At 38.8% G+C, this 11,446-nt stretch overlaps 1 protein-coding gene across 1 annotated transcript; it reads right to left on the bottom strand.

Annotated features, from left to right (window-relative positions):
* Positions 1–7,694: 7,694 nt before the first annotated feature.
* On the bottom strand, positions 7,695–9,082 carry LOC119264309 (interferon gamma-related-like). The gene is made up of 4 exons (XM_037542781.1): positions 8,837–9,082; positions 8,610–8,672; positions 8,327–8,524; positions 7,695–8,133 (listed from the first exon to the last, which is right to left on the bottom strand). Exons 1-4 carry the CDS (start codon positions 8,984–8,986, stop codon positions 8,044–8,046), a joined length of 501 nt encoding a protein of 166 aa, XP_037398678.1. The 5' UTR covers positions 8,987–9,082; the 3' UTR covers positions 7,695–8,043.
* Between the last annotated feature and the right edge of the window lie 2,364 nt (positions 9,083–11,446).

Below are 11,446 nucleotides of genomic sequence, written 5' to 3'. Positions count from 1 at the left end.
CTTAAGGCTGAATGCGTCTCTCTGTGAATGAGACGATTATTTATAGTTTTCTCTGTAGTGTGAGTGCAATGAGCAGACGACAGTAAGGTGTGAAATGTGTGGTTTTTTGAGTTTCCTATAAAACAATGTCGGCATTGCCATGCTCATCAAACACCACCTATGGATCTGGAATGGCACAGGGTGGAGCTGTTTGTGGTTTTGTGGTCTGGGGATCTTTTCATGATGCAGGTCTTGAGGCCTGTTGGCCCCTACATGTATGAGAGTTTGCTGCAATGTTTCAGTGAAATTTGCTGCTGAAGCTAAAAATAGTGTGCTTTCTACAGATATTGGCCACTTTACTTGAAATTAGCAGGAGTCATAACAACGCCCAATGAAATATGCTCTTATCTTTGTTTCCAATGACTTGTAAACCCACCTAACACTAAGTCACTTGCTGAAACCACACAAAATAAACTGCCCATGTGGACTTCCCATGTCATCAGTGAGTAGTTTCAGCCAGCATGTCTTTGAGGGGATCACATTGTTTCTGACTTTACAGGTATTACCCCAAAAAGTTTCAATGTCAAGAATGTAGATGATAGACGGTTGTTGGCTTGGTTCTGCTTCAGCAGTCCCTTTTTGTTTGAGTTACTCAAGTAGACTTTAGTAGGTTCTTTTTCAGTTTTATGAACTCTATTCCAAAATGTTAATGGACATGATGCTCTACAGCACGTGTTCTTTTCATTATGCAGTGATGAAAGCATTTCACTTTGAGTTGTGTACTTGGTACTTGGTGGATTTGTGCATGTGTTAATATTGGTACTGGATACTATTGGCATGATTTCTATAAAGAACCCAAAAAAACTAATAAACCAATTAACAATTAGCTAATTAGTAATCCACCAGTGACCTTCTAATGGTCCTTAAAGAGCATGAGTTAAACCGACAGTTTCTTAATAAAATGAGACTGAAAACATGAGTTTCTTTTCGTGTTGAGCAGCAGAGGATGTTGAGCTCTGAGGTTTTAACACCTCATTAGCTTCTGCAGAATCACTTGAGGAGAGGGGACTGTGTGAGACAGGCAAGGCCCTTACAACATGTAGAGTTTGCAGAATACCGCAGATGATCAGTAGTTGGTGCCAGTGTCAAAGAGTTCCTTTACCAATTTCTAAATTTTATATTTCTATATTCAGCCTACTGGGATCGCTACAATGAATGCAGTCTAATTAGTTCACCCCTGAACTAAGCTGAATGAATACTTCAACATGTTCTCCATGTGCAATGGAAAAAGGTTTGCTCACAGTGTTCATTCCCACCTTGTCATATCTCTCCAGGATGGCGTAGAAACGCGTTCTGGTCGAGCACCTCGGCTGGAAATTGAGTCTCTGTCTGAGCTGATTCTGAAACTGCACTGGAATTGAAGAGTCAGACATTTTCTGCTTCAGCCTTAAATTGGAGTTTTTTCGGCTTTCAGTTTTCCACGGTTGCCGCTGCCGACAAAACTCAGTAGGTTTAGATTTGTGATGACAGTGGTAAGCTCTGTCATCTCAGCTCCCATGACGCCATTCGCACGCCACAGAAACCGTAAAGAGCTTTCTGCTCAGTTCTGAATTTTTTAGTCATGGATATCAGCAAATCCGGAATATGAACATTTTTTTAATCCTACGCAAAAAAAATGTTATATATTACATTATAAATTCTGCACTACATAAACAAAGTTTTGTTTTTTAATTTACTTATTCTTTGCAGTAATTTGTCTAATTTCAGCAGATGAAACAAAAGAAATAATGTTCCACAGTAAATGGATTTCCCTTTAAATCTAAATATCAGAGGTCTAATGTCTGTCCTTGTGGCATTAATTTAAAAAATGTATATTTTCATTCAAAATAAGCACCTTCAAGCACATGCAAGGTCAAAAACTACTTCATGAATCCAGAGTGCTTTGAGTGAACATTCATTGCGAAACCTTTGAGACTACTCACGTTTGAAGGGTATACGCTTCAAGCTCATGTAATCTGTAATTATTATCTGAAATGCTGAAGTTTCATTTTCTCTAAATCGCAAGTAGAACTGTTTGTCTACTTTCCCAAGTAACTCATCATCACTTCAGGAGGTGTATTAGTTTTGCCCTTGTACAAATGTACAAATCTAGTTTGTAACTTCAATATGTAGCTGATAATTCTATAGCATTTAGTCAACAAGTAGTCTGTGAAAGCAGTTTCAGTATATTTTAAATCTATGATGGTGGCAACTGGGATAAACATGCAACTTTTGAACAGTGGGGACACGATCAGAGCACTGGACCTAACAAGCCTATTAGTCATAATGCAGGATTTAGGTGTCCAATCCCATCCAACTGCTAACATGATTCCAAAAGAACGGGTCAATTTACAAACCCAATTCCATAAAGGTTAATACAGTAGGTAAATGGCAATAAAAAAACAAAAGCAGTGATTTGCAAATTGACTTTGACCTGTTTGATGAGTCCGTCTATCAAGTTGTTTTTGGAAATAATGGATGTTATGTTATGTCCTGCATCTTTTTCATAGCCCTCAATTACTACTTATCATCTGTCACTAGTTAACATACCTGTGGAGGTATGGAGATGTTTAGGAGAGAAGGCAGTGGACTTTTTAACCAGGTTGTTTAACAAAATCCTGGAGAGTGAGAGGATGCCTGATGAGTGGAGAAGCAGTGTACTGGTGCCCATTTTTAAGAACAAGGGTGATGTGCAGAGCTGCAGTAACAACAGAGGTATAAAGTTGATGAGCCACACCATGAAGGTATGGGAAAGAGTTGTTGAAGCAAGGCTAAGGTGAGAGGTTCAGATCAGTGAGCAGCAGTTTGGTTTCATCCCCAGAAAGAGTACCACAGATGCAATTTTTGCGTTGAGAGTGTTGGTAGAGAAGTACAGAGAAGGTCAGAAGGAGCTACATTGTTTCTTTGTGGATCTAGAGAAGGCATATGATAGGGTGCCAAGAGAGGAACTGTGGTACTGTATGAGGAAGTCAGGTGTAGCTGAAAAGTATGTTAAGGTGGTGCAGGACATGTATGAGGATAGTGAGACAGTGGTGAGCAGTTGGAGTGACAAATGGTTTCAAGGTGAAGGTAGGGTTACATCAGGGATCAGCTTTGAGCCCCTTCTTGTTTGCAAAGGTGATGGACAGGTTGACAGATGAGGTCAGGCAGGAGGCTCCATGGACCATGATGTTTGCAGATGACATTGTAATCTGTGGTGAGAGTAGAGAGCAGGTGGAAGAGAATCTGGAGAGGTGGAGGTTTGCACTGGAGAGGAGAGGAATGAAGGTCAGTAGAGACAAGACAGAATACATGTGTGTGAATGAGAGGGAGGCAGGTGGAAAGGTGAAGATACAAGGAGTAGAGGTCGTAAAGGTGGATGACTTCAAATATCTTGGGTCAACCATCCAGAGAAATGAAGAAGAGGGTTGAAAGAGCTGAAGAAGAGGGTACAGGCAGGATGGAGTGGGTGGAGACGGGTGTCAGGGCTGATGTGTGACAGAAGGATAGCAGCAAGAGTGAAAGGGAAGGTTTACAAGACAGTAGTGCGTCCTGCTATGATGTATGGTTTGGAGACTGTGGCTCTGTCCAAAAGACAGGAGGCTGAGCTGGAGGCGGCGGAGATGAAGATGCTGAGATTTTCATTGGGAGTGACAAGGATGGACTAGATTAGAAATGAGCAGATCAGAGGGACAGTGAAGGTGGAGCAGTTTGGAGATAAAGCCAGAGAGGCCAGGTTGAGATGGTTTGGACATGTGTTGAGGAGGAATAGTGGATATATTGGGCAAAGAATGTTGGAGATGGAGCTGCCGGGTAGAACGAGAAGAGGTAGACCTCAGAGAAGGTTTATGGATGTAGTGAAGATGGACATGGAGATGGTTGGTGTAAAAGTAGAGGAGGCAGTGGATAGGGCAAGATGGAGGCAGATGATCCGCTGTGGCGACCCCTAAAGGGAGCATCCGAAAGAGGAAGATAATCTGTCACTAGTCACCATTACCTCACTGAAGCTTTCAGTTCTTTAGCAGTGTTCATCATTATCCTTGAAAATGTTTTACATGTTAAAAACTAGATATGATCAAAAGATCAGTAACATTGATGTAACAAACGTCTGACTACTGGCAAGTTTGTTTAGTATAATTTTGTTTAGAATCAGTCTCTGCAGAAACTTTCTCCACAGAACACCATGATTTTGGAGGGATTTTTTCCCCAATATATTTGTGCTTTAAGTGTGGTGTGCTGTGGCCTTAAAGTTTTCACATTTATTATTTCAACGGTTTGCGATGCATTTTTAAAAATCTAATTCAGTCATTTTTAAATAATATTAAAGACCTCAGCATAATATATATATATATATATATATATATATATATATATATATATATATATATATATATATATATATATATATTTAAACCACACAACAGCACATGTAGGCTTTACAGGGTTGCTGCCCAATTTTTGAAATAAAATTTAATGACTTTTCAAGATCTTGGCATAGATCATAGTGCACCTAAAGTCAAATATTGCAATTATTAAGGTCCATTTTTTCAAACAGACTGGTTGTAAGAGTATAAATGCATGCTTTTAGATTACATGATCCTTACACAGTTTTCTCTTTGTGTTTGTTGTCCTTCAAAAGTTGTCAGTTTCTGAACACGGGACCGCTGTTGTAGGTTGGGCTGTATAACGGCAGGAAGGAATACCAGGGCATTTAAAAATGCTGCCCTTCTTTAAAAGATTGTATCTCAAAATTATGATTAAATTTGTATTTCATGTCTGAATGTCCCATTAAAGACATTCCACCCATTTATTTTCCAGAAGGGCTCACTGATTGGTGGTGTGAGGGCCTACAATTAGCAATTGAAGCCTGATAAAAAGAGAGGAAAAATCAAAGGCAGAAAAAACCTTTGGAGACCTAAGCATGGTAGCAGCTAAGCAATAGTGAAACAGCTATACGCACCACAGAACATGTTCACTTTCACTCCAACACCAGTCCCAGGACCTCTGCTCTTTCAGACATTAGTTTTTATCATCTACACTTTTTCCAGCAGAGCATCAGTTAGTCACAATCTAACTTGTACTATGATGTGTGACACTTTTGGTGTCTTTAGCCTGCTTGCTAAGCTAACATTAATAGATCCATAAACTACCTAACAGGTTTAGCTCCACCTTTCTGCTCCTTTAGTCCCAGTTGCTCAACATTTCCCTCCTCAGATTTGAATCACTGTCATCCAAACCTGTGTTATTCCTTTAGTTAGCCAGAATAGGATATGTTCTGTGGGGAGCAGAGCTGTTATCATGATAGCTAAGCTAATGCTAACCAGCCCCTCTCTTCAAGTTAGCAGCAATGTTTAACGTTTAGCTACTCTTAGATAGATGGATTGACCAGAGATTATAGAAAACCTGGCCACTTCATGAAAATGACTGCAGTGCACTAGAGGGTGCTAGCAAATGAGTCCTCAGTGAATGGGGTGAATGAAGCTAAACGGCTAAACACCAAATATTAAACTAGTAAATTAAATATTAAACTTGTTCCTAACCAGTTAACTGTGTTTGGATGTTTTCTAACCAGTTGTGTTTGGATGTTTTCTAACCAGCTGTCCATTAGTAAAATCAAAGAAAACTTGCCAATATCTTTCTGTTTCACTACAGTAAACAGATATTGGCCAGGTAGACATTTACTACCACTGAATGGTGAAAAAGTGGCTTCTGATACTTGTACATCACTTATGAAGCAAGTACTGTACCACAGTAATGTTTGGAGATGGTTTTGGAGGTATGAAACATGTGAATACCTCTCAAATTTTATATAATGACCTTTTCTTTAGAAATAATAATGTAATCAAGCATGTCTCAATTCAGCCCCCTGCCCCCAGCCTTCAATCAAATTTGTGTCCTTCAGTATGGAGTATCAGCTGATATTTAGTTTAATTCAATCTATGTCTTTTCATATACTATGAAATATAACAACAGTTGCACGGTCTAGGTAAAATAGGCAGCCAATTAATACTGCAATAAAATTAGTATTGTGGCATTTTGGACTGATATGTTTAGATTTTTGTTTTTCATTTTCTTGTTGGCTTATAGTTTAATATCATCCAATTTGATTGACCTCCTTGATGACTTGATGGCTACTGGCTACTTTAATTTGTCGTACAGTTTCATATGTACATGTTAGGACAGTATAGAACTAGAATAGCTATGTGCTTACATTTTACATGAGCAGTGTCAAGATGAAAGACGGCTAGTTTAACACAATGGAAATACAGATATTACAGATAAAAAGGTTTTCATTTTCCAGCTTGAAGCAGCTCCAGACATAAAAAGCTCAGACAAACAAAGATTTTTTTTGCCAATATCTGATCCATTAAAATACGCTTGGGTGTCCCTAATGGAAGACCTCTTATGGTAAATATAAGAAATTTTCTGATATTTTATGGCCTTTTCATATGTATTTTAAGACTTTATGAGACTTTTTCTGGATCTGCAAGCAAGCAAGCAAAATTTCTTTATATAGCACTTTTTACACCAGGTGCTTTCACAAAGCAGCTTTACAGAACAATTAGCATTACAGAAAGAAAATTCGGGTCCAAGCCCCCATGAGCAAACCAGTGGCGACAGTGGCAAGGAAAAAACTCCATAAGGGCAGAGGAAGAAACCTTGAGAGGAACCAAGGGGAACCCATCCTCCTCTGTGAATTCTGCGGGTTTTGGGCTTTCATCATGAAGAAAGTAAGTAGCTAATCTGCTAATATTATGAAAATATGCTTGGACTAATAAATGACGCAACCAGTAGTTATTTTAGGAAAGATAATATAAGTAGTTACGAATTCCCCTGCTGAACCTCTCTGTAAGGATGACTGTTAGTTACTGATTAAAACTAATTATAAATTTATCATGAAATATAGAGCTGCATTTAGGCCGGCCACAATTATTACAGTATCGCCTAATGACGGCTATTTGAGATGGTCAAGCCAAAGGCAATAGTGGCAAGGAAAAAATACCTAAGAGCAGGAGGATGAAACCTTGAGAGGAACCAAGACTCAAAAGGGGATCCCATCCTCCTCTGGTCGACACTGGATAGCAAACAAAAACAGCAGAGTATTCGTTGAGACATCATGGGTCTTAAGAACAAAATATTCTAGCTTCTGTTGTTCTAACATGTTTAAAGATCAGTGCAAGTAATGTTTGCTTGTTTATAGCCTGCATTCTACCATAGTAAGTATTTATTTTTATATATTTTTGCTTATATTTATTTTAACATAATGTTTTACTTAACTCTGCACAGTATTCTGTATAACTGTTGTCATTTGAGTGTATAATAAGGTGACTAATCAGCCAGTTAGGCCACTGTAGGCTTATATTTTAAATGAACAAAAAATATAGTCCTACTTGCATTGCTTTACAATTCCTTCGAAGACAAAACTTCCTCCAGCATTTCCCAAACACTGTGTATGTTGAATCAGAAGTTCCTACATGCAGTAGCCCCCAGCATTAGGCCCACACATTACATAAGGCTAAGCTGTTAAGCTGTACCCATGTCAAACATAGTAGTATGAGAAGTATGAAAAACTGCATGTAGAAAGTACCCAAGGAATAGCTTTAATGGTGGTGCCACTTTTTAGTAGCCTTTCTTGATCTTGGTTATATGTTCCAGGTACAGTAATGCTCAAAGTAATTATTTCTTGCACACCCAGGTTAATGCCAAGATTAGTGGTTTATTGTGTACATATACAGAGTTCTGTCACAACTGTATGAGTCACATATGAGTTTGATGAACAGTCATTAGCAAAGTACACTCCTGCACGCCATAATAAGTTACATATTGAGTAAATTGCATTATATGATTTTACAGTACATTTTGTGATAAATAAATATGTTACATTACATCTCAGTTATATTTAAATAAGGTTTGATAAATTAGATAGCAAAAAAGGCACAAAAGATAAATAGGAAACAAAAAGGCACAAAAGTAATGTTTTAAGAGCACAGAAAACAGAGTTTGATTTCTTTCTGTGCTAAAAAAGTCTCCTATTGTGAGCACAAACTATTGCTTTTTGTGTCCAAGTCTATACGCCATATCATACACAGAGAGAAAGTCGTTCATCGCTCCACCCTGGATTGTCATGTCATTCACCTTAACGAGAAAAATAAAGAAATAATATTATAAATCGTCAGCTTAGTGCATCATTATCCAATGAATATTGCTTGATTGCTTTACAAAATATAATGCAGTATTTTTTTTTTGCCAATGCTCCATCAACACAAGTAAACAAGTGCAAGTAAAACAGCATGGGAAAAATATGTAAAAATAAAGTTGTCTTTCTTACGTTTTTGAGCTTAATCTCCTGAAGTTGCGTCAACACATGCTGCTCTTTGCTGTATTTACTTTCCCGCAGGTGTGTCACGTTTGCCTGTATTCCCTTCAGGCTAGCCTCAATCTCCTTGGACCTCTTCATCATGTCCGAAAACATTTCCACGTAGGAGTTCAACATGGCCACGAGCATGAGCTTCTCGCATGTGCAAGTCTTAAAACAACACGATATGTTTAAAGCGATACTTTGTCATACCTGAGATCTTTGTCAAACTGATCAGCAAGACTGTCAGACTTACCTCTGTCTTGCCCAAGTAGGGAGCGAACACGGCACGTCCCATCCATTGCTTGTTTTTTAAGTCCTGTGAACAGTGAAAATCATAACATGACTGTTGTGCATTTTACTTCAAAAACCCAAGTCTGTATTTGTACTTAACATGAACTTTCTCTTCCATAGATAATGATGTAGCAGTTTACATTAATGTACACCAGCTTCTCTGTTGAAAATTCAATAGAAAACACTTACATAATACTCTTGCACAGTGTGCACTGCTTTTTCCAGGTTCTGAAGATGGTTGTGAGGAATGTTGTGAGGAATCGCATTCCCGGCAGCCCCATTCAGTGACTCGATGAGGACAAGACTGCACATTAGCACCAGGCTGAACCAAGAATTCATCCTTATTGCTTTGTTTCTTTCGTTGCAGTACGGAAATCCGGAGAGATTTTTATCATCAAAAACACTTTGCTCTAACCTGAGAACACCGAAACTCTGAGCAAGTGAATGATGTGTTCAAGAATGGGCCGAGGGGTTTATATAGAAAGAGTGCAACCTGAGAGGGCGTTAAGGGATGCGCTTTGGGTTTTGGGGTTTCTGTGGGCTCCTCGTCTACGAAGGTTTCCTTTAAATCAGAGGTGCGTTGCTCCTAAATATGTGATGTTGCAGTAACCCCCCTGCCCCAAACAAAGGTAATTTCCTGACAGGAATTCATAGAAAGAACTCTGAGGAGTCCATAGTCAAGGATAGTTGTGAAGTTAGTGCTGTTAGTCTGGCAATACGTGACCTGAAAACTGTGGAATTTCTCAGAAAGAGCTCATAATGAAACGCTGCTGACCAACATATGAGTCAGTCTTTTTTTTTTCTTTAAAGAAAGTTTGTCTTATCATTGTAGCCACCTATCATTCACATCTTAATTGTTTCCATTCATTATATATATCTACACCAGTGGTCCACAGGGTATGGCATGTATATTAATGGCTTGAGAGTGCTATAATGCATGCTAATATATCTTTCAACAACCATTTATTCTCTTTACTTTCAGACAGGAACTTTTACAGTAAGTGTTATAATGTAACTAATGTAGGCAGCAGGCATGCTACACTATTTATTGTCTTTAACTTTCAGTTAGTGCATGAATCAGCGATCTGTTTTCCAGTAAGCCTTAGGATTCTGGTTAATTATTACAAGAATTACAATATATTGCAAATAATTATTGCCTTGTAGTAATGATGCTTTCACTTGTGGTTATTTTCACATGCTCTCTAAAGTTTGCTTATACAGTATTTTTGTTGCCTATGACTGCAACATGTTTTCACATGAATTCAGAATTCCCCTGTATTGTTTGTGTGGTGGAATAGCAAAAGCAGTTGCTTGAATTTGAAAGTTTTTCATTGTTTTAAAGGATGCATGTTTAGATGGATAGCTTGGTGGACAAAAATGTCTTTCTGCTGCATTCTGCGTCATGTGTCAGTGGCTACTAAAACCAGTAAAACCGTTGTGCTTCAGGGGAAACGTTTGACGTAAGAAATTTTGGTATTGTGGAATCTTGCACTGGGCCCACAAACGGAAACTTATGACTTCAATTTAATGGTCAAAAGTAACACCCATGAGTCATATGATTGTAACGTATAGATAACTATTTGAACTTTTTTTTCATTGGTTTGTTGGTTTATTCATTGATCGAGGCACATTATTTAACACAAAGTATAGCCAAATTAGTCAAGTGGCTAATTTTCAGTTACAGCTGCTGAGGTCTAAAATTATTAGGCCAGACATACTAGAACATGTACACACAGGAGAAAATAAAATGAAATAAAATTAGTTAAGTATAGGGTGGATAATAACCGTTTAAGTTCTTGCAAGCAAAGAAATGATCTTGATTAAGGGAGTTAAAAACTTAAAAATGTAAACTTCATGCACAAAATCCTGATTGACAATAAGCCATTTTTTGAATGTACTATGCCTGAATGTACTATAAGTTTTATTGTTGTGTATGTACACTATATTTCCAAAAGTAATCATTGACCCATCCAAATCATTGAATTCAGGTGTTCCAATCACTTCTGTGGCCACAGGTGTATAAAACCAAGCACCTAGGTCTGCAGACTGCCTCTACAAACATATGTGAAAGAATGGGTCGCTCTCAGGAGCTCAGTGATTTCCAGCATGGTACCGTGATAGGACGCCACCCTTGCAACAAGTCCAGTCATGAAATTTCCTCGCTATTAAATATTCCACAGTCAACTGTCAGTGGGGTTATAATGAAGATTTGGAATGACAGCAACTCCGCCACAAAGTGGCAGTGCACGTAAAATGACAGAGTGGGGTCAGCGGATGCCAACTTTCTGCAGAGTCAATCGCTATAGACCTCCAAACTTCATGTGGCCTTTAGATTAGCTCAAGAACAGCATAGAGAGCTTCATGGAATGGGTTTCCATGGCTGAGCAGCTGCATCCAAGCCTTACATCACCAAGCGTAATGCAAAGCATGGAATGCAGTGGTGTAAAGGGCCGCCACTGGACTCGTGTTGCAGTGGAGACGTGTTCTCTGGAATGACAAATTGCACTTCTCCATCTGGGAATCCGGAGGACGAGTCTGGGTTTGGTGGTTGCCAGGAGAATGGTACTTGTCTCATTGCATTGTGCCAAGTGTAAAGTTTGGGGATTATGGTGTGGGGTTGTTTTTCAGGCGTTGGGCTTGGCCCCTTAGTTCCAGTGAAAGGAACTCTTAATGCTTCAGCACCAAGAGATTTGGGACAATTTCATGCTCCCAACTTTGTGGGAACAGTTTGGGGATGGCCCCTTCCTGTTCCAACATGACTGCACATCAGTGCACAAAGCAGGGTCCATAAAGAAATGG

The sequence above is a fragment of the Pygocentrus nattereri genome, chromosome 1 (genome assembly GCF_015220715.1).
Source record: "Pygocentrus nattereri isolate fPygNat1 chromosome 1, fPygNat1.pri, whole genome shotgun sequence".
NCBI lineage: Eukaryota > Metazoa > Chordata > Actinopteri > Characiformes > Serrasalmidae > Pygocentrus > Pygocentrus nattereri.
The sequence above is the reverse complement of the archived record's forward strand: the minus strand, read 5'-3'. Positions and strand labels throughout refer to the sequence as shown.

Excerpts from the sequence above, each read along its gene's own strand:
- LOC119264309 (XM_037542781.1), bottom strand. The coding sequence starts at position 8,986 with ATGAATTCTTGGTTCAGCCTGGTGCTAATGTGCAGTCTTGTCCTCATC. Across the intron at positions 8,525-8,609 it reads CCTACTTGGGCAAGACAGAG|ACTTGCACATGCGAGAAGCT; the intron begins GTAAGTCTGACA and ends TGTTGTTTTAAG. Across the intron at positions 8,134-8,326 it reads AGGAGATTAAGCTCAAAAAC|GTGAATGACATGACAATCCA; the intron begins GTAAGAAAGACA and ends TTTCTCGTTAAG.